This window comes from Tauraco erythrolophus, chromosome 21, assembly GCF_009769465.1.
Source record: "Tauraco erythrolophus isolate bTauEry1 chromosome 21, bTauEry1.pri, whole genome shotgun sequence".
Taxonomy (NCBI): domain Eukaryota; kingdom Metazoa; phylum Chordata; class Aves; order Musophagiformes; family Musophagidae; genus Tauraco; species Tauraco erythrolophus.
In genome coordinates, this window is record NC_141485.1 from 4808738 (window position 1) to 4835243 (window position 26506).

Below are 26506 nucleotides of genomic sequence, written 5' to 3' on the forward strand. Positions count from 1 at the left end.
AGATTCGTGCAGGGGGCACCATGCCCCCTTCTCTGGAGCATCGCACCTTCCCACGCACCTGTGCCAAACCTCACTGCCCCACAAACACCAGGCTCCAAGCTCAACACTGCAGCCCAAAACGCACCCCGGGAGTGTCCACGCAGCTCAACGCTCCTCCAGAGTGAACGACAGAGACCCCGTGACCGAGCCCCCCCATCCCCTAGCCAAGTCCCCAGCTCCCTTGGCTGCTGCTGAGACCCCTGTCACGGGACGGGGACTGGCACAGCGCCAGGGCTCGTTCCTCCCTGCTGCCCGTCCGTGGGACGGGAGGGATTCGCACCCCCTGGGCTGCTGCAGGACGCCCCCGGCCCCGCCGGCTGCCAGCCCCTGGGCACCGACACCGTGTTCCCGCAGCATCCTCAGCGCCGTGAGCTCGCTGTGAAAATCACGCCTGGGGGAGAGATGCCTTCCCACGGCCACAGCGGGATGGCGGTGGGATCCGGGGCAGAAAGCACCCACGTCCCCAAAGACCCCCGTGGGCAGTGCCAGCTGTCAGGTCGCTCTGGCCTCACTGAGCCCCACGGCACTGGGACCACCGTCACGCACCCTGCTCACGCAGCCCCATCGGAGTGGGCAGGAGGTTCCTGGAGCCCGGAGGATGCCAGACCGACTCCAGCCAGCGCTGCCCTGCCAGCGGGGCGTGCGGGATGCTCAGGGAAGGGAGCACAACCCCCCTGCCAGCACCCCCTACCCGGACTGAGCCCCCCGGCACGGGATCTCCGGCACAGCATCCCTCCCCAACGCCACGCAGCCGTTACACAACAGGTAGGGGGGACCCCACCACCCCGGCCCCCCCTCCCCAGCCCAGGGCACGTACTGCTGTAGAGGGTGTCGATCCAGGAGAGCCGCGGCAGGCCGCGGTGGCTCAGCGGCTCCATGCTCGGGAGGCTGCGCCGGCTCAGCCCCGCCGGCCGCCTCGCATCTCACAACAAAGGCGGCGGGCGAGGGCGGGAGGCGGGGGGGGGCCGCAGGCCCGGGCGGGGGCTGGACCGGGGGAGCTGGGTACGGTCGTCTGCCCGGGTGCACGGCGGCTCTTCTGCCCGGGTGCCCAGGGAAGGAGGTGCTGCCTGGCGCTGGCAGCGCGTCCCGCCTCCCGCCCCTGCCTTGCCGGGGGCAGCCGAGCCCGGCGTCTCCCCGCATGCAGCCACGCCGACCCTCCGCAGGGGTCTGGGGACCGGGGAGGAGGAGGAGGAGGGGACGGTGGTGGCACAAGGGCATGCCGTTGCCTCCCAAGACACCCCAAGGAGAGAGGGGGGAAAAGGGGAGCCCGGCTCCATCACCCTTTCCATCATGGTCTTACCCCCTTCCTACGACCCAGGGATGCTGTGTCCCCTCCCCAGCAAAACCTCGCCAGCCCCTCAAAGCGCTGCGGCTGAAGGATGCAGGCTCCTCCTGGCCCCGCTCCCCCCCGGCTCCGGCAGCCGTGGGAGGAACCGGGACCCCCAGGAGCCAGGAGCTGCCCTGCCCCATCCAGCCGCGATGGGCAGAGCAGGGCGCGGGCAGGAAGGGGTTAAACCGCCCTCCCCAGCTGCATGTAGCCAAAGGAAATATAAAGTGCCAGAGTCATCAACCCCAATATGTCAGGGCGCCAGCCAAGCGTTCAAGTGCAGAGACCGCCCTGGCTCAGGCTGTGCCGGCACCACTGCCCCGTCCCCAGCCAGTGCCCTCGGCCGCATCCCGCCCGTGGGCTCAGCCGTGTGGGGATGGGCCTGGACCAGGCGCTGGGGCCAGATGGGAGCTGAGCAGGGAGGATAATGCTCCACTGGACACAAGGGGAAAGTAAAGTCACCGGACCATGAAGCGCCAGGATGAGGGTGGCATCGGCAACCGCCCCGGCTGGTAAACCTGAGGGGACCCTGCCAAAGTGCTGCCACCATCTGATTCCCCCTCCCAAGGATGTCCACGCCAGGCTCGGATACAAGCAATACATTTTGGGGGAGTGTAACAATGCCAAGGCCGTGGTTCAGCATGGCTGGGATATATGGAGCCACTGGCAGCTGGCATCCAGGGTGGGAAGCCACTGCTGCCCTTGGCACAGCCCTGCCTCCCCAGGGGGCCGTACCCAGCCCCGGTGTGCTGAGGACCCACACTCACAGCTCACTGCCCCAGGGGCTGTGAGTCACCAGGTGCTGAGTCAGCAGCACAGGGTGCAGCCCCCTAGCTGCCATTTCCCACCCCTCACCTGCCCTCCTAGGTATTTCATGGAGCTGAATGCACGCCCCTCCAGCTGCCCCATGGCTGGGCACCACCACCACCTCTGCCCTGCCCAGTGCTGATGCTCCCCTTGTCCCCAAGCTGTTAGCACGGGCAGTGCCAGCCCTGCCCAAGGGTGGCCATGATGTGACAGTGTTTGCTGCTCTCTATCCCTCACCAACTCTCCCTTTTGCTCCCACCCAGGCTCCAGCTCGGTACCACGGCCTGTCCCCACTCCGTCCCTTAAAGGTTCTGATGGTGAGCCCCCTCCATCTTCCACAGCCAAACTCCGCAACCCCCCAGCACGAGGCCCTGCGACCTGGCGCAGCGAGGGGCCAGGAAGGCGACAGCAGATCGGCTGAGCACATCGACCCTGCTCACGGCAGGAAACCGCGCTCTGCTCGCGCCCCAGGGAGCATCGCAGCAGCACCGGCACCAGCAGCAGCAGCACAAGGTGCAGCTGCTACTCCTGCCCCGGCATAAGGGCTGCAGAGCCATGGGGGCAGCAGGCAGCCTGCAGCCCTCCCAGGCGGCCAGTTTTCCATGCACAGCTCTCTGCATGCACACAGGGTTTCCCACGTTTCCCCCCACCGGACACACTTTCTGGCTGCTCTTGCCCATGGCACCAGCCTCTCCAGGCCACTGTGCAAACCCTCCTTTGCACATCTTCACCAGACACCAGACACCTGTGACCCCTCCGCGGACTGGCCACCTCCAGCATGGCACTAGGCAGCAGATCAGGGCCCAAGAGGACCAGACAAGCAAGCGCCCTGCAGCCCAGCTCAGCGGGTGTCCCAGAAAACCTTCCCATGCACAGAGATGCCCAAATCAGAGCTACCTCCGTGCTGCACCTGACAGGCCTTATCTGGCTGCACAACACCAACCCAGGCTGGTGCCCTTGCACAGCCCAGTTGAAACGGCCCCACCAAACCACTGGGCTTTATTTTTACTTTTGTTTTCCTGCTCTTCTCATCTTTGCAAAAACAACAACAAAACCCCAAAACCTGCAAAGCAGCTGAACCTCCCTCATCAACCTGTGGCCGGGGCGAGCACCCACCCACCCCCAGGCACCCATCACCCTGCAGTGATACAGACCAGCCCTGGGTAGAGAAGATGCTGCCAGCTGCACTCTCACCCCCGCCCCCCCCAATCCCTCCAGCTCTGACTGCCGCACAGCTCCAGCTGGGAGCATCTCTGCAGCGAGAGCCAAAAGCCGAGTCCCGCAGTTCCTCCCTGCCACCACCCGGCCCCACACAGCCTGCCTGGTGTCTGGCTGTCTGCCTGGCATCTGCCCAGCCCCTGCCCGCCAGCCCACGCATCGCTATTTCTGGACTCTTGTGCAAGAGGCTCCTCCAGCCATCACCACAAAAGCCTCAGTGCTCACCCAGGGCTGGGACTGGTGGTGGGCACCCAGGGCTGCTGGTGGGCACCAGGGCTGGGAGAAACCAGAGAGCAGCTCCGGAGCCTCCTGCACCTCCAACGACAGCGTGTAACAAAGGAGGTGTTTTCCTGGAGGAAAAGTGTTGGGGGAGAGGGTGGTTTGGAGCCCCATGCAAGTGGCAGAGTTGGACAAGGACTGACAGCGCAGCCAGAGCCATTCCGTCAGGAGAGGTGATGACTCAATGTCCTGGAGCCATGGCAAGAACACGGCCAGGGTGCATTGGGAGATGCCAGGCCAAAGGTCCAGCTATCCAAGCTCCTCCTGTGCCCACTCTGCTGGGCTCTCCAGGAGGTCTGGGCTGTCCCTCACCAGCACAGAGCAGCATCTATTCCCTTACCAAAGGTGCAGAGGGGGAAAAGAGGAATAAATGAAAATGTTTCCATCCTCCCAACCAAGGAGCACAACAGATCCTTCCCACTGGGTATCCTGAACACAGCGCTGCCCCTCAGTCCAACTTGGCACTAAACTTTTCCCCCAGTGTCGCTTTCCAGCAGGACGGAAACCCCAAGGTCTGCGCTGCATTGACCCAAGCTCTGCTGGCAGCCCCAGGGCACAGTTGAGGGGTACCCGAGCACAGGGCAGCTGCTCAGAGCCTCCTGCCCATGGGGAGCCACGCAGGGCACCAGAGCTGGGCAGGTCCCTCCCTGGCAAGCGTGGGAGGGGGCAGAGATCCAGCCACAGCGGCAGCGCACTTGGCCTCTCAAAATACCAGACAGAGAAGGACAGAAAAGTGGTGGGTGCTCGTAGGAAGAAGCTTCAAATATCAGCTAGGCCTGGCCCAGCTATCACATTGCATCTCTCTTCCAAGAGGGAGGAGATGGCAGCTGTATCCAGCGCCACAGCCCCAGGCTGCTCTTCTCCCACCCAGCCCCGGTGCCAGTGCTGCCCAGACAGCTCGGCCAGGTTTGCTTCCCACCACAGGACCTGCGATGGAGGAGGAAGAGGTGTTGGTTTGCAGCGTCGGAATAAAAACCGCCCACAGCACAAAGCTCTAGTCTGAGCCCAAGGGTCTCCCTATCTGCCAGATCTTCAAACAATCCCTGAGTTTTGCAGCTGGGATTTATCTCAGGGCAGAGCTGCAGGACGTCCTCCTCACTTTGGCACGAGCCAGGCTTCACTCCCCAACTACAGCCAAGAGGTGTTGCTGCTACTGATCTACATATGCAAATCATCCTGCTTAGCAAACACTGATAACGTAACTAGGAGTGGGAAAGCCAAGTCTATCTGACGATGTCTCTTGGGGATCCAGCGTGACCAGTGCACTCCCTGCAGCTCTTCAGCCCCAGCTGGGCTCCCGGCGACTGCTCTGGCCAACCTCTGTGGGAAGGGAAACCCAGCAGTGCCACGCACCAGTGCCAGAGGTGCCGTTTTCCCAGGATGGACGCACACTTGGGTGAGCTGGTTTGGCTAAACCAGACCCCCCTCTCCAAACCAAGGGAATATTAATCCCCCTGCCAGCATGGGGGAAAGCGTCTCCCTCCGTTCGCTGCTGCAGGGTCGGCCACAGCAGACAGCGTCCAGCAGAAGACAGAGCAGAATCATCCACTGGGATCCCAACCGGCGGCATCGCTGGGCAGGAGGGGAGGAGAAACCACTGGAACAAAGAGCCCCCGCTGCACAGAAGCGTCTTTCCAGGGTAAAAAAACCCAAACAAAACCCCAACCGGATTTCAATAGACTTAGAATGCAAATGTATTCAGGCCCCGCAGGGCACTTCTGGCTGCAGCCAGCCACCTAATGAGGGTTTCTCGCGTGCCCTGCTGCTGCCACTGCTCCTACGTGGGGACAGCCGACCACCCTGCAACCAGCCACTGCTGCACTGAGCCCGCGGGGGCCAGGGGGCCACCTCCGAGCCCAAGCGCTTGCCCCCGCAGTGGGCACAGCCCACAGCACCATTGCCACTGAAAAGGGAACCGCGTCCCCTCCTCGCCTTCTGCAGGGCTCTGGGGCAGAGCGCACAGCCCAGCGCTGCTGCCCGCTGCCTGAACGCTGCCCCCCAAATACTGGGGGGCAAATAGTCCCCCAACAGACAAACACCCAGCCAGCGGGACCATGCTCAGGTGACGGCGTGCAGGGATGCGCAGGGATGCTGCAGCCAGACCCACCTCCTGCAAGTGAGATGTCGGCATCTCTGGGCGGACAGAGCAGGTACGGCAGCCACGCCAGTGGAGAGGAGGAAGCTGCCCTGGGAATGCTTATGCCAATTTTGAGGACCTGGTTCGGAGGAGGCGGAGGCTCGCGATGCTGGGCAGCAGCCAGATTCCCACTGCAACTGCGCTTAGCTGATGTGAGAGCTGGTGGCAGAGGTGAGCAGCCAGGTGAAACCCAGACCAGCCACAACAGCTTGCCAGAAGTACAGACATGCCCACCGGGGCCGGCTCACCCGCCGACCCCCTGCCCGCTGAGAGGGACAGGGACCCCCATCCCACATCCCACCACGCATCCATCCTGCTCGGCATTCACAGGGTGCCAGCGCCTGGAACAGACATTTCTCCATCCAGCAGAAGCTGTCGCTGCTGCCAGCTCTGCCCTGCAGCAGAGATCCTGGCAGTGTCCAAGGGCAGAGCTGGTCACAGGTTTCCCCTTTGCTCTTCCAGCTCCTTCCCAAGCCCTCCACTATTTGTCCAGCACAGAGAAGTTATTCCATCAGGCAGCACTTACTGCTCTCATTTAAAAACCGTGCTTTTAAACAGCAACTCTTCTACTCAAAGAACCGCGGGAACTTTTGCATATATTTATGATTTTTTTTGTTTGTTTTTCAAATGGTGCCAACCTGCCCCAGCATTAACCCTTCAGTCCTCGCCTTGGGCAGCCCCACGTCACGGAGGGGTTGTTGTCACGCTGCCATCAGGGGAGTTCATGGAGAAATGCCACCTCCCAAAACGCTGCCGGGCCCCAGAGCAGATGGAGACGGTTCAAAGGTCCCCAGCAGGCGCGTGCACACACACACGCTGCGGTTTTGTCCTCCCCTAAGCAGTTAAAATTAAACACAGCGACTCGCCTTGCCTCCCCCAGCCAGAAGAGGAACTTCTCAACATCTTCAGAGCCAAACAAGCACTTTCCAACAGTGGGGAAACATGATGGCGTAAAAATTAAAAATAAGAGGTGGTAGATGGGGTCTTGGAGAAGGACAACTCCCACCCACGCACCTCCCCATTTCTGCAACGACTCCCAGATCCCCTCCTGGTGCTACAGGAGGGGAAATGGATGCACAGGCAATGTAGCTTCATCTTCCCAGGCGCTGTGGGATCACTGCTCCTTCACCTCTTGCATGTCATGACCTACTCCAGATGGAAAGAGATGCACCAGGATAAACTCTGGGCTTTGCTCGCTATTTTCGCTTCTCTTTTTGCTGGGGCTTTACGGGATTTTTCCAAGGAAGGGACAAGGAACCAGCAGGGTCCAAGGGTGGCTCAGGACAGAGCCCAGCCCATAGCGCTGCCCCTTCTTCATCTTAGCCCTTTGGTGCACACACCGACACTGCTGCATTTCTGTGCTCGCTCCCTGCGAGGCAGGGACCTGCTGCTGCTGGCAGCCTCCCTTCCCATTTCCCAAGGTACCAGTGAAGGCAGTGGGGCAAGGCGAGCGGAAGAGCCCACATGACTCCAAGATCTTTCCACAACAGAAACTGTAATTCCAGCTGAACAGAGGGCCAGGGATTTCATTTATGACACAGCTCGCAGCCACAGCATCCTGCTGTAACCAGATCCACCAGCCAACCCCATCACAGACTATCCCAGCTATCCCAGTGCTCCCCATCCCAGAGCTCGCATCTCTGGGGTGCAGGGTGCTGCACGGGGCAGGTTGGAGGGTCCCAAATCCAGCAGCCTTCCAGAGGAGCTTCAGGAGCTCCTGCAGCATCCCAGCTCCACAGCAAAGCCACTCTCTTTCTCACCTTCCCAAGGGCAAAGTAGGAAAGCCCAGCGCTGAGTTTTTTCCACCTCATCTCCCGACGAGCATCACCGTGTCCCTCCTCTCGGTCACCGGCACGGTCACCTTCCACCCACTCAGCTCATCCCTCTCCTTGTGGGTACCAACCCACACCCCCGGACCCTTCGCCCCAGACTCGTGCCGCGGCAAAAGGGAGGCTGATGGAGGCAGCACCCAGCCGAAGCACCGGCACACCCCGACCACTTCCCGGCACAGCCATGCACGGCTCCGCGCATACTCAGCTGTGCGGCCAGCTGCGTGCTTAGCCACAGGGACAGGTGACGGCTGAGATGAAGGAAATTTTAGTCCTTTCCACGCTTCGTTTTTAGCCATCTGCTCGCTGACGCTCAGATTTTGTCGGTCCCGGGTGAGCTGGCACAGGCGTTATCTCAGATGCCAGGATCATGTATCTGGCTGTCACACGCACTGCTCTCGTGCAATAGCCACAAACAGGGGCATCTTGCAGATTTCCTCGTTTGAAATCAGATTAATCAACAGCTACTTAAAGGAAACCACTGTCTTTCTCTGGTAATTCCCATAACGATGATACTCAGCACTCCTTTGCTTGCTGTCCAGATAACATTGCCATAGGTTATAGTGAAAAAGCTGTGTTCAGCCATGGCTGCTGAAGCGGAGCACCAGTAAGCTCCCAAATTCACATTAAAATACCGAGGGACCCCAGGTGGAGCAGCACTAACTGAGATACCACCCAGACTGCTGGTGGGAGAAGCAAACAGCCCCGCAATCAGGAGTTTTTAATTATACCCGAAAAACAAAGAGAAGTGAGAAGAAAAGCATGGGAACACTAAGTTAACTAACTGCCCAGAGAAAGGAGGATCCAGACAACAACCACACGCGTTCTACTGTACTCTCAAATTCTGCTTTTAAATGTCAGCGCTGCCAGCGCACACAGGCGCCCTTATAAAACGCATGAAAGAAAAGTGCTGATGCTCGGGGAAGGCTCAGGACGAGGCTGGGGAGAGCTCACTGCCACCGCCGCCAGCTGACCCCCGCACAGAGCCCGGCCGTGCCACTCAGCAGGGGGGACGCTGCCTTCTTGGACGAGTGCAGGAGCTGGGAACAGTGATGGAGACCCATTTGAGGGGAGGAAGAGAAGGAGAAGGAAGAGTTTACATTTAATCACAGCAGGCACAACGTTGGATGTCAAGGTCTCGTCTGAAAGACTCACCCCAACCAGCTGCAAAGGTCTTGGTCCAGCTGCCTCAAAGGGTGTCGTGGGGCTGGAGGACCCCTCTGGGTTATGAAGCCGGGACCCTCAGGGACCCAGAGACTTACTCCTCACGCTGTGCACCAGGGAAGCCCCTTTAACAAGCCTGGCCTGACAGAGCCTTGCAGAGCCCTGAGTGTTTGGAAACGTTCAGGAGCACTACCCAGATATAAACAAAATGCAGGATCTGAGTGTAAATCAGAAGGATTTGTGCTTGGTCGTTCTGACGCACTCGAGCCTCCTCAGCCGCTGAGCAGCTCTCCAAAAACCACAACCAGTGCCCGCTGACAGGGGGCTGGAGAAGGGCTTGGGGCAGCCCTTTGCAGGCGACACATCAAACGCCCTCGGTCCTCGCCGCGGGGCTGGGAGCAGGTTCCCACGTCCCTGCTGACCAAGAAGAGGCACAAACACAAATGTGAGTGAGCCCAACACGGTGCGGAGACAACACCGAGAGCGGCAACGTACTTTGGATGTTTCACCTCCAGACGGCTTGGGAAGGTGAAACAGAAACCGAGCTGTTCTCTGGCCCTGTAGACTAATGCAGCAAACATAAATTACGCTAAATATTAAGCACGGTTCGACATCAGAGCACTTGCAACCCAGGCAATACTAAACCAGCACAATACAGCCTTGGGGAAAAAACACAACCCCAAACAACGGAGCAAGAACAAAATTAACTCAAGTCAGCTGCAGAATTAGTGTCATAAAAAGTGACATTCCTTAGCTGTCAGGACTGTGTTTGAACCGAGATTAAAGCTGATGCAATAACAACTTCCAGGCCGCCAGAAGTAGGACAGCGTGAGGGTGACAGCACTAGCTGGCTGCACCTTCAGTGCCACAAAACAGTCAGTTGCAAAATAACATCATCCTCAACGCACCCAGAGAAATGCCCTGTGACACCTCGCCACTCCGCATGCTTCGGCTTTAGCGGCTCCAGGACTGCCCCAAGGGAGATTGCAGGGTGTCACCCAAGCAGAGGTGTCCCCATGAGCCAGGTCATACCTGGAGGAAGTGACTCTCCTGCTGTGTCCTAGCCCCAGATGTGGCTCCTGGGCCAGCACATCACCAGCCACCCTCCGTCCGCACACGCCTGAGGCTGGGGCCTTGGCCCAGGGCACTCTCAGAAATCAGACAGGGATGACAGAGGGGCTTAGGGTGGCCTTAGCAGTGGGATGGGGACAGCACAGGGGCTGGGGGTGGCATCAGCTGTTTGCTGGGGATGGCACAAGGGCTTGGGGCGGCTGCAGCCATGTGATGACATGGGATGTCCATGGCTGCGTGACAGGAGACAGCCCGGGGGGACCACGAGATCCTCCGCCGTGCCATGGCACAGGGCGCATCGACTGTGTGACAGGGATGGCACTGGGGTCGGGATGGCCTTAGCAGCGGCGTGGCACGGCACGGGGACGCGGGACACTCTCCGCCACGCAGCGGCATGGGTTGCCCTTGACCGTGCCACGGGTACAGCGGGGGGGCTCAGGACGGCCAGCACGAGGGCTGGGGACACCCCCGGCCACGCAGCGGCGCGGGACGCCCGGGACCGTGCGACGGGGATGGCAGAGGGACTGGGGACACCCTCGTCCCCGGTGCGGGACGCCCCGGGACGCGGGGTGGGGCCGGCTGCCCCTCGGCCGTGCCGCGGCCCGGGCCCCCCCGCGGCACCCACCTGCCGAGGAGGCGTCCTCCGCGTCGGAGCTGCCGCCGCTGCCTCCCTCCGGGGAGCTGCCCGCGGGCGCGCCGGCGGCGCTCGGCGGCGGGCAGGGGGCGGCGGGCAGGGGCGGGGGAGGCGGCGGCGGCGGGGGGGCTCGGGCCAGCGCCGCCTCCAGGTAGCCCACCTTGAAGCGCTCCTCGGCCAGCGCCCGCTGCAGGCGGCGCAGGTGGCGGCGGCAGCGCTCCAGCTCCCGCTCCATGGCCCGTACCGAGCTCAGCTCCATGCGGGGCGCCGGTTCCCCCGGGAACTCCGCCTGCCAGTGCCGCGCGAAGTCCTCCCGGGCCGCCTCGCCCGCCGCCATCCCCCGCCCCGGCCCCAAGTTTCCCCCCTTCGCCGCCGCCGCCGCCTTCCGCCCCCCGCCGCCGCCGCGGGGCCTGACGTCGGTGCCCGCCCCCGGCCCGCCCCGCCTCGGCACGGCCCCGTCGGGGCGGGGAGCAGCGCTGCCACCGCCCCCCCGGCTCGGCTCCGGCTGCGAGCCCGGCGGAGGGAGCGGCCCGGGTACCGGCGCGCCGCGGCTCCGTCTCTGCCGCTCGTTCCCCGGGGAGCACCGCGAGCGCTCCCGGGGCTCCGACCGTGATGGACTGCGGGGGGCGGGGGGCTGTATGCCCGGCTGTTTCGGTCTTCCGTTCCTCCGTCCCCACCCCTGGGTCTCCCCGGGGGAGCCGCGGGACGCAGGCCAGGAGGACGCTGTGCCGGCGAGGGAGCGTCTGGTGGCGGCAGCGCCAGAGCAGTTCCCGGAGCGACAGCGAGTGGCACCGACAGTCCCAGGCGCTGCACACAGCGGTCCCCGAGCCAGGAACGGCCGAGCCTTGAAGACGCGGGGCAGCTCCCGTGCCCCCCAGCTGCTGTGCCCCAGCCAGTGCGTGCCCCGGCCTTTGCTACGGAGTTCTGCCTATCTCCCAGCCATCCTCATCCTCGGGCCGGTGATGCTCTGCCTGCCCGGTCCGTCTCAGGATGGATGGGACAGGCACAAACTCCTGTGGTGGGCGGTGAAGGCCCATGCAAGGTTTTTTTTGCCCACTCCGTGTCACAGCACATGTGCCCAGTGCATTTAAGCTGCCAGGGAAGTGCATGGCACCCAGCCCACTCCCACCCCACGGAACGGGGCTTTCCTGCCCCGCGCCCTGGACAGGTTTGGTGGTTCCCTTGCGGCACACGAGGCACTGGGGCGCAGGACCTCGTGCAATGCCAATGCCAGAGTCAGGAGCCTCCAGGCAGCGTGGCCATGGGGAGCTGCCATCCTCTGTCTTCCCTCATGCACTGCACAATGGCTGGCAATGGATGACGCACAAGCCTGAGTCTCTTGTGCCACCTGGCCGTGCCCCAGCAGGAAGAAAGTGCCGTTTATTTATCCATGAAGCCCAGGCAGTGTTGTAACAATCGCGTCCTCCTTCCCTCCATCACCACCTGAGAGCAGGCGGCTGTGCAGGTTTGGGCACCTCCCTGCATGCCAGTCCCTGGCTCTTGTGCCTCTGCACCGTGGGCTCCCTCTCTGTGGGCTCCCTCCAGCACAGCCGTGCCCCCCGTTGCAGCCTTCCTGAGGAGGATGGATGGAGCTGTGACACTTCCAGGAGCTGGGCAGCCCCCTCAGCCCATGTCAGCTGCCCACTCACCACTCCATCAGGGTTTCGCCTCCACTGGAGGCTGTGCTTCCAGCTGGTCCTGGCAGCTCTCACCTGGAAGCAGCAGTGGTTTGTGGATGCTGGCTGGGTGCAGGTGGGGGGCAGCCAGTCCAGGGCTCGTTGCAGGAGCTGCAGCCCTCACTCAACAGCGATGTTAGGGGTGAAGACACCCAAAACACACCTCTGGGCTGTGGGACCTGTGAGAGCTGTGACAATGCTGCCCAGGATGGGCCGGTGCCCAGCACTCAGCAGTGATCCAGGTTCAATGTGACATGTGCTGGAGAAGTGGGGTGTCCCCGGAGGGGTGCACCCCTTCATGGAGGCTGGGGAGGAGGGGGGAATTGTGCCATGAGTGGCCTGATTTATGCATGGCGACAGATAATTACAGCTCCTTCATCATCTGTCAGGCAGACAGGCCCAGCAGAGCCTCACAACGCATTTCTGGCTCCCCGTCTCAGCCCATAAATTTCCCAGTGCACGGCAATAAATCAGCGGAGGCTGAGCGAGCAGGGCTGGGGGAGCGTTACGCCTGGCCTCCCACCCTGTAATGGGCACCTAGGTAGGAAGCATCCAGGACGAGGTGGGGATGGCCCAGCGGGATGCACTAATTACAGGCAGCAGGTGCCATCCGATGACCCGTGATTTATGGTCTGGCCTTGCCTGCCTCCAAGAACTGGAGCTGGATCCCTGCAGGGCCAGGGCTGCCCAGAGCCGAGATTCTGGGACCCCTTGGCAGTGCTCCCCAGCGAGCTCCCGGAGTCTGCGGGCAGGACAGGGGCAGCAGGATCTGTCCTGCTTAGCTGGGTTTGGATAGGCACATCTCTGAGTGCATGGCACGCATATCCTGCCCGCCTTCAAACATTCCGAAGAGACCCTTGCTCCGGAGCTGAGTTCACTGGGTAAGTCAGCAGCCGAGGGAGCATCCACTCCTGGGCAGAGCAAGACTGGGCAGCCAGAAGGCTGCTGGGGAGAACAAGAGGGTCATGGTGAGCACAGGTGAGTGCTCAGAAGTATTTGCAAGCTTCACTTCCCTTTGAAGTCCGGCTGCCTGGTCCTCCCCTCCCACTGAGGCCCCAGCTCCTGATTTATTGGGTTCCTGGAGCAGAGGCACCTAAATTAGCCCCGACTTGAAAGAGCCAAGTGAGGAGAAGGGCAATAGACAAATAGCCCCCCGCTAATTGTGGCTATTGATGAAACGTGAGCCAGGACAATCGGATAGGAAGGGATGGCTCAAGGGGGAGGCACGTTCTCCCAGGGCTCTGCTTTTGCACCAGTCACCCCAACAATTTGTCAAACCCACTCCTGGGCCATTTTTCAACACGTTACCCCTCGCGCAGGAAGGCATTTAGCAACTGCTCGCTAATGAAATGACGGGAAAAACACATGTGGCAGCCCCATGCTGCTGAGGGGACAGGGACCTGGCCCTCCCATAGCCTCCAGACCCCCCGCACCTGGCAAGTCCCGCTGTCCCACCGGCTTGGGGATGCAGAGAACAAGGAGCTACTTTCAGCATCGTCTTCCCCAGAGTAAGCGCTGGGCAGGCCCGGCAGCCCCAGCCCAGACAGCTCTGCCCCCAGGCTCCCTGCTGCTGGGAAGGGACAGGAAGGCTCTGGAGGCAGGTAGCACTTTAGCTCTTTTATCACCTGCCCCAGTCCCTCCTGCCACATTCCTGCTTCCTGCTCCGCAGGGCAGAGGCGTGCCAAGCCCCTGCATTCCTCTGCTGGCTCCCGGGGGCTGCTCCTGCCCAGGCACCCACCTACCTCCGTGCCCACAGGGTGCTCCCGGGGTGCAGCTGCATGGAGCAGCCTGAAGTCGCTGTCGCAAAGGTGACTCAGTGCTCCAGCCCCGTTACTGGGGCAGAAGTAGTTTTTTTCTTCTCCCATGCCTGGGCACAAGGCTTGCTGCTCTCCTCAGCAACCTCATCACCCCGTGCCTCAGTTTCCCTAACTGAGACATCACAGAAATTCTGCAGCAGCAGTGAGCACAGCGGAGCAGAGTCCCAGACCCATGCCAGGGTGGTGATGCCCCATGGGGCTCTGCCCCATGGCATCGTACAAAACCCAGGGATGACCTGGTGCAGGCTGAGCCGCCAGCCTGCCTAACGGAAGAGAGGGCAGAGGGGAACTCTCGCAGTGACCAAACTCTTAAGAAGAAACTGAAGCAACCGCTGCAACATGTGCCTGGTAGAGGTGTTTCCTCCCCCCGGGGCTCATGACCACCCCACCGCAAGCTCTGGGCACCCCAGCACCATCCTGGCACCATGCACCGGAGCATCCCTGTGGGCAGGGCCAGGCAGGGCTCACACCTGTGGGCAGGTGAGGAGAGTGAGGAGGGAGCCACGTGATGAGCCCCCACCGTGGGGTTTTTAGAGGCGGCTGCGTGTCCCTGGAGGAGTGTCTCGCACACCTTGCAGGAGGCAGGACCTCAGCAGCACCTCTCACACTTCTCGCCGTGGTCATGTCCGGAGCAGCCGTAGGGAAAGGCACAGCGCCAGAGCCCGACGGCTCGGAAGAGGAACTGGAAGTGGGCGCCACACCCCAGGTGTGCTACAGGCAGGGGCTGTGGGTCCCCCAGGGGAGGGAAGCAGGCACCTTCCTAGGGGACACTGAAGGGCTGAAGGTGAGGAAGAGGAGCAGGCCAGTGCGCTCCAAGGCCAGGAGGATGGCTGCCAACGTCAGAGAGCGCAAGAGGATCCTGGACTACAACCAAGCCTTCAACGCCCTGCGGCTGGCCCTCAAACATGACCTTGGAGGCAAAAGGCTTTCCAAAATCGCTACCCTCCGGCGAGCCATCAACAGGATCACAGCTCTGTCCCTGTCCCTGCACGGTGCCGGGCGCTGCTGGTCCTGTGCCCACTCCGAGTGCCACGGCCAAGCTGGTGTCCCTGGGCGGGAGCCGGGGACGAAGGCCAGCCACCCCCAGCTCCGCTGGGAACCTGGTTATGCAGGTGCTGCTGGCCCGCAGCGCTGCCCTCCGACCCCTCTCTACACCACGTTTTGCCCTGAGAAGCTGCTCCAGCACTATGAGAACCTGAAGGAGGATCACTCCGTGCCCGGCTCTGCTCATTGCTCCAGCGGGACCCACCACGCCGGGCTCCAAGGCCAGCATGGATACACGGGCAGCCTGCGAGATTCCCTGCCCGGAGCGGTCCCCTGGCAACTGGGCTATAGCCAGAGCTGGGGGCAGCAGCAGCGCCTCCCCATCCACTGACCCACGGGGTTGGGATGGCGAGACAGTACCAGGAAGGTAACGCATCCGTGGGACAAACGGGGGGAGCGGGAACGGACTTTTTTGCATGAGAGAGAAGCGCTGTGGGACACAGAGCTCAGCTGCGATGCTGGTGAGAGCCGTGAGCCCCCGACACACCGTGCGGGACCCCGGCGCTGCCCAGCTGTGGGTCTCTGCTCTGCGGGAAAATCGGGGAAGGTGGAAAGTCCTCTGGAAGTACCAGCTCTGTGTTTCTTGTTGCGAAGTCTCACTGTTGCCAGTTGTCACTGTTATTTATTCTCTCTCACTTGCTCTGGGAGAAAACACGACTTAAAAACCCGACACCAGGGCATGGGCTGTTAATGTGTGTGGGGTGGACAGATGGGCCGTGGGGATCACGCTAAAGCCACTGGCTGGCTGGTGGCTCTGGCTCTGGCCAGTGAAGGAGGGGAGCAGGAGTGGGAAAACGTTCGTGCCCTTGGACTTTTGGCACTAAGCTCATCGGTGCAGACATTTGTGCCCGGCAGATTTGTGAGGCCAGGCCAGGAGGGGAGACAGATGTCGGCTTTCATAAAACCCACCCATTCGTTTGCGGTTTCCTCCTGATTGCAGCAAAGCAGCTCCGGTGGGACTGGCCGATAGTGCGCTCCCGGCCAGTCCCAGCGGAGGGAGGAAGGGGGAATTTTATCCAAAAGACCCCTTTGGCCCTTTCCCTCCAGCTCAGGGGGGCTTGTACCAGCTGGGCAGGCTCCCTTCTGTCCAGGGCTCAGCAAACTGGAATTGCTACAGGAATTAGGCTGGGTTTACTGCTGCACACGTGACAACCAGCAGATTTTTGGACAGGGTAAATTGCACTGCGTGATTCCTGCAGCGCTGAGCCCCCGCAGAGCTCCGCCAGCCCTTCAGCTCCCACCCCGGTGCTCCCAGCTGAGCCTCGGCACTGGCTGCCAACACGCCAAGGACCTGAGCTCTTTCCCTGCTGGGGAAAACATACTGGAACAATCAGCTCAAAGCTCAGCTCCAGTGTGCCAGTCCCTCCCCAGGGTCTCCTCCTCCTCCTCCTCCCTAAATCCCCGGGTGGGACAAGGGAGCTGGGCAATGAGCAGAAGAGAGCTAGCAGCAGCCAGGAGAGAGAGCTCTTTGCTCAGCAAAGGCGCGTCTTTAAAGTGCTGACAGTGTGAGGCATCTTGGCTTTAATCTCCAACAGATGTTCCCCCTGCCAGGAGAAGGCCTGCAGCGATGTCTGCTGAAGGAATCCTGCTTCTCCCAGCAGCATCCCTGCGCTGAGTGGCTTCCCCTGCTCCGGCTCTCCCCGGAGCAGCACATGCCTCCACTCTGCCCCGTCAGCGCCCATCACGTGGGGAGTGAGCCCCCCGCCATACCAGCATTCAAAGAAGGTTTAAGTGGAACCCAGCCTACCTCAGACACAAACCCTTCCCTCCACCCAAATTTGCATCTCCAGTTTCTAACCTCAGCTTTGGTGGTCAGTCAAAGCGAGACAAATGGAAGTAGATGGCCAGAGAGGCAGGAGCAGCAGTGGAACCATAAGCCCCCAAGGCAGGGTCACCCCACCGCTCTCAGGCTCACATTTACGAAACACGGAAGAGGCTAACTCTGCCGGAGGCTGCAGGATGGGATAAATCCCAGGGGTGCAGGTGGAAGGGCAGCAGCCTGGCAGGCTGGTCAGGGCTGGGCATTGGGGAGCAGTCCCCAGCTGGCAGGAGGCTCCTTGGGCACCTCTCGGAGGGGCAGAAGCTGCTGGATGTACCCTGTAGTCAGCACTCACTGCCAGGGAAATCCCTGACAAATTTGAAACTGAAGTGTAACACAGAATTGACAGAATACATCCCTCTTTGCCAGGCCTCCAGGCTCCGTGGATTTTTCAGTTGTCCCTCCTGCCTCTCACAGCACCCCCTGCTCCCAAGGATGCTGTTGTTTGCTTTCTAGGATGTAACTCACCCCTATACCAGCACCCTTCCTCCTTTGCAGGTCCTACAAAGGAACACAGTATCTTCCACTGACCTGGTATCCCTGTCCCCAGCTGCCACATCTCCAGGGTCACCCACGCGCAGGGAGCGCTTAGCACAGCGTGCCCAGGGCCCCCTCTCACCCCGTGCCCGGGGAGGATGCTTTCCTAGAGTGGCTGGTGCCAGGGGTACCACCGGGCTCCCACACGCTGCCCAGCGCCTGGCCTATGTTGCATGTCCCCCACCCGCCTGGGGAAAGGCTTTCAGCCAGGAGGGACCCAGGGGCAGCAGGGCTGTGCGTACCGGCACCCGCCACAAGCTGCCCTCGGCATTCCCCGGCATCCCCGGGGCTGGAGGCGGCCACCGAGCCCCGCTGGCACCAGCGGAGCCCGGTCAGGGCTGGGCTCTCACGTACCGCTGCAGCGGAGCGGAGCCGGTGGGAGCCCCCGGAAGAGCGGGGCGTCGGTGGGGCGGGACAGAACCTCGGGCAGGGCCGGGCTGGAGGCGGCGGGGAACACCCCGCCTTTCCCACCGCTCCGCCCCGCCGCATCCCCGCCAGCATCCCCGGGGACAGCGGCGCCGCCCGCACCGGGTCGGGCGGAGGCTGAGCGCGGCCCGGGGGCGGGGGACATGGGGACACCCCAGGGGCGGTCTGCGGCCCCGATCCTGCCCCGGGGGCTGAACCGGGCTGGCCCCTCCTCCGGCACGGCCTCCCGCGGGGCGGCGGGCCCCGAGCGCAGAGCGGCGGCGGCGGGGCGCGCTCGGAGCCCGCTCCGCCGGGCCATGGCGAGCGGCGGCTCCGCGCCCGGGGGCTCGGGCTCGGGCTCAGGCTCGGGCTCGGGCACGGCGCTGCCCACCCGCTTCCAGGAGACCGAGAAGCTGCTGGCGGCGACCGAGGGCCGGGAGGAGAAGGGCCTCCGTGGCTCCAAATCCTTCACGGCCGCGTTGGCCGGCGAGGCGGAGCGCAACGGGCACGGGCTCGCCTACAAGTCGGTGTCGGTCGGGCACCTGGAGGCGGCCCCGCTCTCGCCGTCGCGGCTCAGCCTGGGCAGAGCCTCCTCCACGGCCACCAGCACGGCGGCACCGGAGCAGGGCCGCCCGCGGGACTACCTGGTGCTCGCCATCTTCTCCTGCTTCTGCCCCGTCTGGCCCATCAACATCGTGGCCCTCGTCTTCTCCATCATGGTGAGTGGGGGACCCGCCGTGCGCCCGGACCCGCCCGGTTCCTCCCGCCCCGCCGCCGCCTCCTCGACGGTGGGAACGGGGAGCGGAGCTGTCCGCGGTGCTGCACCGGCGGGCACCGGGGCGCGGCGGGCACCGGGGCGCGGCGGGCGGCGGGAGGAGCCGCCACAGCTCCCGCAGCTCAGCCGGGGGCGCGGGGAGCTCGGCCGGGCTGTGCCTCTGCTCGGCTCCCGCAAGACGCTTCGACCGGGGTCCGGGGAAGGGAGGCGGGCGGAGGCGGACAGCGGCTCGGGGACCCCCGGCAGAGCCGGCGCCCGAGCCCGGGACAGCTGGCGGAGAGGCGACGGGCCGGAGAGGGGCGGCCCGGGATTTGGGGGTGGGATCCGGGCGCACCCGGGGCAGGGCTCCGGGAAGCCCGATGGCTCTGGGAAGCGGAGGCAGCGGTCCAGAGCGGTTCACTGGCCGGGCTTCCCCGGGAAGGAGCTGCGAGGCGAAGCGAGGACGGGGATCTCCCTCCGCACCACCTCGCAGTCGAGCCCAGCCCTGCAGCACTGGGGAGACCCTGACTGGGGGCTGCTTCCTGTCCTCGGGCACTTCAGTGGGACAGGCTACACCTGCAGCTCTTTTAGTTGCCCTGGAGAAGGAATTTTCTCCATTAAACATCCCCCACACCTCAGCAAATACACCGACACAGGAGCAGGGGAGAAGCCAGCCACCAGCCCCCTGCCTGTCGCAGGCACAGGTGGCTCAGTGCCCCCAGCTCAGTCCGCACGGCCTTGCAATACAGCCACCCCCTTACCCCTCAGGGCACCCCTCTGCTTTACAGCCCCCGGGCACCTTTTATGCCCTTGATTTGCAACAGAGGCAATTTTTTTCTTTGAAAAATCAGCTCAGGGAAAGCAATTACCTGCTTACCACCCAGAAATACACTGAGGGGCATCTGCAGCCAGCGCTTCCCCAAAAACCAACAACAACTTGAAGGCAGACGTTGACAGTTGCCACAGAAAGCCCTCTAGAGAGACCAGTTTCCATTTTGAGGAGGAATCATCGTTTCTGCCAGGGCCAGCTGTCATCCGTGTAGTACAGTTGTGCAGCGGAGGCTGTTTAGGCAGCATACGGGGAAGCCAGCCAGCCTTGCTTGGCTTTGCACTGCAACGGGAGGGAAAGCAGCTGGGTATTGCATATCCATGGCAATAAACAAGGTCTCTCACGGGGATTTTCCAACCACATTAGCCTTCATGCAAAATAGATTCTCACACTTTCCCTTGCAGGCGTTAGAGCCTCCAGCACAGTGGGGATGTGCCTTGGGCAACATAAGCCCCATGGAGTAGAAGAGTAAGCAGTGAAAACAGAGCAGGAGCCAGTTAATACTGCTAGAGAGCGAGGTACCAGGTGTATTTGCTGTGTTAAACACAAAGGGAGGCAGGACCAGCAAGGCAGTAAGACTACTCAGCCGCCCTTTCCTTCCAAGGCCCTAACAGCGTTGAGCAGAGCCCACCCAGAGCTGGGGAAGGGGATGCCTGATCCGAGGCAGAAGGCACACTTGGATGAGCTTGTTCTCCAGGATAAGGTTTCTAGTGCATACAGCACATTAGTAGCCAGTGCGCATCCTCTGGCCCCTTCACGGTCACCCCTGCACTCCCTGTCCCATGGGACACTCAATTTATCACTGCCCTTTCTAGTCCTGGCCATACCTGCGCCATCACCCTCACTCCAGCCTGCCATCCAGGGATCCCCGTATGGCAGCAGCGAAGCTGGATGAGGAGTGGATCCTCGCTCTGTGCTGACCCTGGGGAGCCAGGAGACATCTGACTGGGTCCTCCTGCCAGCAGGAACAGCTCTTGGGGCATCAGCTGGTGTTTCACCCGCTTACACCAGCGAGAAATTTAGTTTGCAGTGACCCCCGAGGCTTCCCCAGGCTCAGATCTCCCCACAGAATAAAACCCAGGAATGCCTGATCATGCGCAAATCCGAGCAGGAACCAGGTTTTCGTGATTCCTGGTGCCTGGGGGGGCAGGGGGGGCCTTTCCACAATGTGCTGACGTTCTTTAGCTCTGCAATTGTATTTGTCTTTCCTAAGTCAATGCTTTTTGCACATGAAAGCTTTTTTCTGGGTAATAAGCAGCAACCAGAGAGGAAAGCAAATGAATGCTTTTGGGTTTAGTGTCTCATAAATCATTTTTCAAAAGCTGCTCTCAGATCCCAGCAGGGCCTATGGCCAGGGGTGGAAAAAAAAAACCTGCTCTAGCCCCCAGCCTGTTCCTGATAACGCTGGTCTCATGGAAATGAGTTACCTGGAGGCTCCTCCACTGACTCTTGGATGTGTTTTCTTGACCAAGCGAGGACCAGGCTGCACTAAGGAGTTTGGGTCCCTCCCCGAGCCAGAGAGCTGGGCTGATGGACACAAGGGCAGCGCAGCCCCGTGGCACACGTCACAGAGGAGTGCAGGGCACAGCTGGGTACCACACATGCTGTATTGCTGTTACTGAATCCCTTCCCCTTCCTACCAAAATGCGGCCACATCGTGGGAAAGAAGTAGAGAGGTCACTCGCCAGCGTACAAAACTTCGAACAGATGAAGTGAAAAAGGGTAAATCCAGCCAGAACCCGCATAAAGTAATGCCAAGGGCAATTCTGCACAGCACTTGGTGTCCAAAATGAGTACTGTCATTCCCAAAAGATGTGGGAGAAGTCAAACTATTCTTACTCATTTTAAATGGCACAGTCATCTGTCTAAGTCTGATGTTGACTTACACGTCTCTCAGAATGTTTTCTTCAACAAAATGCAAGTGTCGAGGATTAATGATTTATTCTGAGTAACTGGTGGAAGGCAGCAGAGTGCATCCAAAGCCGGTTCATAAATTGGGAAAGACTGCGGCGAAGAGGAGGTGACGATTCATCTTCTCCGTCCCTGGGACTAGCACAGAAAAGTAATTGCCTTCATTTGCAACCAGACAACTTAGGTGATTTATTATGGAGAAAAAAAACACACATTCTGAACAGTAACTTGAAGAGATAACAGTTTGGAAACAGGTGAGATTAATAACACTTTTGAGTCACCCAGACTTTCCTGGCCCCATGGGTGCTGCAGTACATTGTGCCCTTCCAGCCCCACTTCTCCGGCCCTTCGGATTTTCTCATACTCCGCTGTGATACGGCATCCCTTGGCACACACACAGCGACTCCCTCCCCCGTAGCCCTCAAGCCTTTCTGAGATACTCTGCCTCGGCGAGTCTCGGTTAATAAACAAGATGTTCATGTTTTCATGTGGAAAGCAAAACACAGGATTAGTGATACTAGAGAGCTATAATCAACCCGTTCCAAACCGATGAATAATATATGTACAGTAACAAATGCTTGCTAACCACCCCATGCCAATGCTGATGTATTTTTCATAATTGTTCAGGATAAATAAGCAGTAAACACTTCCAGAAGCTGTAGTGATAAATATATCAAATTCGTTAGCCTATATATTTTCCCTAGAAGACAGCTAAAACTGCATGTTTCACTGCAATCTAACCCACACCCTGCAGAAGTATTACACTTGTTACAAAAATCTGAGCCTAAAATAAAAAAAAAAATCCCGAATGTTGGAAGCTGGCAGTGAGCAGGGCAGGGATCCTGTCAATCCCTGGGCTGCTGCCTCCTCCCCATCTCTCACCACCAGCCCATGAGGCTTCATTTTGTCACCTCCTGTTCTGTAATGAAAACAGGCTCTTGGCTGGGTCCCATCGATTTTGGATATTGTCTGTCAAACGCGCTGCCGAGATCAGAAGGAAGAAGGATTTGAGCTCTCTTGGTGTCAGGGGTGGGGACGTTGTTACACAGGGTGGCATGTGAGTGGAGCGGGATGTTTGCAGGGATGCAGTGGAAGCAGCTGCCTGTTTGAGGCTCCGCTACGTTACTTACGTGGTGAACGTTGTGGTTTGACCCGGCCGGCAACTGAACGCCAGGCAGCTGCTCGGTCACCCTTCCCCACCCCTGGGAATGGGGAAGAGTGTTAAAAGGGAAAAGGGAAGAAGACACGTGGGTTGAGATAAGAACAATATAATACTAATATAAAATTAAAATCAATAATGATTGAATAATAATAAGATACACATATAAAATAATAACAATATAATAACATAAAAAGAAATGATGCACAGTATAATTGCTCACCATCTGGTGACCAACGCCCATCCCAGCAAGCAATCCTGAAACAGATAAGTCCTGACACCACAATCCTGAGCGAGTGAGAGGCCCAAAGAGAGAGAGAGAACTCTGAGAGTCCAAGAAGAAACCAAGAGAGTCCCCCAAAAGAGAGGTTCCAGCTTCCTGGCCATCCCTCATCTATATACTGGCCGTGACGCTGCATGATACTCCATTGGCCAATTTGGCAATCAATCCCAAGTCTAAGTTCAAATCATAAACTGGAAGTTGTAGATCCTTCATCCCAGCCATGCCCCCCCCCAGCCTATTGTGCTCCTGTACACTGGGAAAACATGGGAAGCTGAGAAGTCCTTGATGCCTCAGCACCAGCTACAAACACCCGTGAGCTATTGACATTCATCTCATAATGGATCCCAGCCTAAATCCATGGCAGAGAGCTCTTCTAGCTGCTAAAAAGAAAAACTCTGTCCCAGCTGAAACCAGGACAGTGATGCAAAGTGGAATTAGTACATGGAAACGTTCAAAGCTGCATTTTACCCACCCGAGCACTACGGAGCAGCAGCCAGCACTGGGGCTGGGCCCGTTTGGTCACGGTGCTGCCAAGAGGACAGTCGTGCTAAAGGAGGATGGCTGGGAGATGGTGTGGTGACATCAAGTATTTGTTTGTTTGGATTCTCAGCGATGTTTCACGGTTAGTGCTGGAGCTGTGCTAGGCCTCCTGACTCTTAATTTTCTTTTTTTTTTAAAAAAAACCATTTGACATCCTTGCTCTGGTCTCTCCACCCAGCCTATGTTGCTCCTCTTTCCCCCAACTCCAAACCTGAAAACGTTACCGATGGACCTTAAAACTCCTTAATCCAACTTCCCTCCCTCCAAACCCCCTTCCTGCTGAGTTTCCTGGGAGGCAGAAGGGCTCTGCGGGAATTCGGGAAGCCGTTTCAGTCCAGAGAGCCGTGCCAGTTGCAGACCGTCTGCCTCTTCCTGAGCAGGCAGCTCCCGTTTTGCTGATGGAGGGGCTCCAGGCTCTCCACCGCACACCCAGCGAATGCTGACACAGGGTGAGTAATTTCACCGTAACAACCTCGCCGTGGTACGCACAGCCGCCCTCCTGCCAAGCGCCAGGTCCTCCGCCAGCCAAGCGCAGGAAGCCCAGCACACTCGCTCCGCAGGCTGGGGAGCACCTTGGGCTCTTCTCTCAGCAGTGATGCTTCTCCCCCACCAGGAGCTCCTATTTTCAGTGTTTTTCACTGCGGAACAAAACGATCGCCAAGCACAAGAGGAAGAAACAAGATGGTTTCTTATTTAATCACTTTGGGAGTTTACGAGGTGTCTGTATGATACTTTTTTCTGATGATCTGTGCTTGATCTTCAGGTTGCTGAGAGTGGTCAGCTCAGGGGGAGGCTTCTCTCGCCCAGCGGACCAGCAGCGCTGCAGAGCACAGGGCAGTAAGAGCTGGCACCGAAGCTCAGAGGACTCCGGCCACATCGCCGTCACCACATCGCCGTCACCACACAGCCAGGCACTGGGCAAGGTGCTGCTGAGCCCATGCTCATCCAGTCTCATGGCTTTCTCCCTTCAGTGTGAACCCAAATCCTACTCAGCCCATCCAGCCCCTGGCAGCTGGGCAGACCCTGGGGAAGCTTCTCTAACCCTCCCGTCAGAGATGCCACCGGGGCCTGGATCCTTGCTGAGCTCATGAGTGACCAGTCTTGACTGAGCAGTGAAAAGCAAAGTTTCCAAGGGAACCTCCAAGTTGTGTTCTCCATCCACCCCAGGATGCCACTTGTTCCCAAAGACGAGGACAGCTGTGATTTATCCCACTGAGAGCCCTCGTTAAGATGCCAGCGCCCACCAACATCAGTGCCAGGCAAGCCCTGTTTTAGCTCTCACTCTTGGGGATCTCTCTTCATCCCTTAATGAGTCCACACACAATAACTTCCAGGCACCTCTTAGTGCCTTCCCCCATCCCTGCCACAGCCAGAGAACCCTTCCTTTTAGTTACAGACGAGGAAAGCTTTCACTGAGCTGCCTGAAAAAATCAATAGAGCAGCAGGGGGAATCGCAATGAAACTAGGCGCAGAACAGAGAAGCTGCATGGACTATCCCTTCCCTCCCTACAGCACACACAAAAGCAGGAATGCGCTGTAGGAGGACCGCGTTTAAAAGCGGAGATGGCGAACACAACCCATCCACAGTGATGGGGAAATTCAGGAGAAGGCAGAGGCATCAAAGCACATCCCATCACGAGGTGGAAGCCAGCCGTCACTGCCCGCTGTAGCAAAGCCCCTTCGCACATGTGTTCAGCTCCAACGGCCAGCAAAGAGGCCACGTGTTGCTATGGAAATGTCACTGCTTTTTCTTTTTTTTTTCTTTTTAGTTTGTTGGCAATAGTTAAGCTGTCGATTATACACCACTTCTCAGCACATGAATTGGCAGGAGGCGACGGAGGCAGGGTGATTTTCCTGTGCCCAGGCTGCAGGAGGGCAGCGGTACCCACAGGGACACGGTCCCTCTGCACAGTCCCGTAGCAGTGAGATGCTCTGGGGCCTGACGTTAAGAATTTCAGTTTTTTCCATGAAAAAGTCAGAGAGGGGCTGCTGCTGGCGGGGGCTGCGCTGTGCCTGCTGCCCCGCGTTGGGGCTGTTTCTTAGTCACTCCAACAACAGACAGAGTTGAGCCCCCCAGCTGCTCCCCAGGGCAAACAGGACAGCATCGTGGGCCGGCTGCTCCGGGCATGGCCCTTCAGCAGGACCACGGGCTGTGAAAGCAGTGGGCTCGCTGAAGGGACTCGCGTGCCATCCCGGGAAAGCAGATCCGTATCCCCCTGACACCATGGCGCTGGTTTTGGGGATACAGCCAGAGAGTCGCCCCAGAGCTGTGGCCATTCTCAAGAGCCTCTTTCTGTGTTTCCCCCCACCAGTCGAGGAACAGCGGGCAGCAAGGGGACATGGACGGAGCCCGGCGACTCGGACGCATGGCCAGGCTGCTCAGCATCGTCTCCATTGTCCTGGGGACCATCATCATCGTGCTCTACATTTCACTCAGCGTCAGAGGTAACATCTCCTTCTCTTTTCCCCAGCCCAGCTAGAGCAGGAACCTCACGCGGCTCCTGTCCAGCCCAGTGTGTAGGATGCCTCTGCCCATCATCCACCACGGGCTGGTGGGGCTCCGTTCCCACCCCACCTGCAGTGGTAGGGCACTAAGGACCTGTGCGGTCCAGGCTAGTTTGACCATCACCAGCTGCACACATGCATGCAGAACACCTTGGAGAACGGGCTCCCTGCAGTAGCAACACACTGTTCAAATGACCAGAATGGAAAGTCCTCCCTGTGCTGTCCCATAGTGCAGTGGTGACCATACAAGGTCCCTCTGGTGAAAAGCCCTACCCTGGCAAAGGCTGTGGTGGGTTTAAAAGCATGTAGTGGGGTGAAAACCAAAGGGTTTCAGGACACAAATCAACCTTGCCCACAAGTGCAATCCCAAAATGTTTGGGGAACCTCCCAAACACAATCCCACCTGCCAAACCAGCATGACCAGCACAAACGGGAACCTCAGAAACATGCAAAGCCCAAATCGAGGGCGTGAGGGAAACACCTGTGACCGCTGGGAGCTGCCCTAAGACTCTCTTTATTTTACAGTTTCCTAGAAGACGTTTTAGCATGCAAATACCTCGAAGAGGAGGAAGACAACTTTCCTTTTGGGGTTTTTACTTTCAGCCTTGCAACAAACAATTGTCACAGTGTAGGTGGGCAGCCCTCGACAGCCTGCTCCGGAGCGCCGTCGGAAGGAACGCATGCTTCTACTTCACCACCTCTTGGAAATGAGTTTGTACGAG

The 26506-nt window shown here is 59.7% G+C and overlaps 3 protein-coding genes across 6 annotated transcripts in view; 2 read left to right on the top strand and 1 right to left on the bottom strand.

Moving 5' to 3' along the window:
* The window catches only part of ABR (ABR activator of RhoGEF and GTPase), a 39733-nt gene extending 28891 nt beyond the window's left edge, over positions 1-10842 (bottom strand). For 2 of the 4 annotated variants that reach the window (XM_086624912.1, XM_086624913.1), the window contains exon 1: positions 857-917. In XM_086624912.1, coding sequence (XP_086481038.1) covers positions 857-917 — 61 coding nt within the window. Of the gene's footprint in view, positions 1-856; positions 918-10496 lie in introns of those variants that run through there. The other 2 variants (XM_086624911.1, XM_086624910.1) reach the window with 2 other exon arrangements.
* A 3778-nt stretch (positions 10843-14620) lies between these two features.
* BHLHA9 (basic helix-loop-helix family member a9) lies at positions 14621-15373 on the top strand. Its single transcript, XM_086624909.1, has one exon. It carries the CDS (start codon positions 14621-14623, stop codon positions 15371-15373), a length of 753 nt encoding a protein of 250 aa, XP_086481035.1.
* Positions 15374-17967: 2594 nt separating this feature from the next.
* TRARG1 (trafficking regulator of GLUT4 (SLC2A4) 1) lies at positions 17968-25759 on the top strand. The gene is made up of 2 exons (XM_086624868.1): positions 17968-18522; positions 25592-25759. The coding sequence occupies exons 1-2, from the start codon at positions 17968-17970 to the stop codon at positions 25757-25759; spliced, it is 723 nt and encodes a 240-aa protein (XP_086480994.1).
* Positions 25760-26506: the final 747 nt, after the last annotated feature.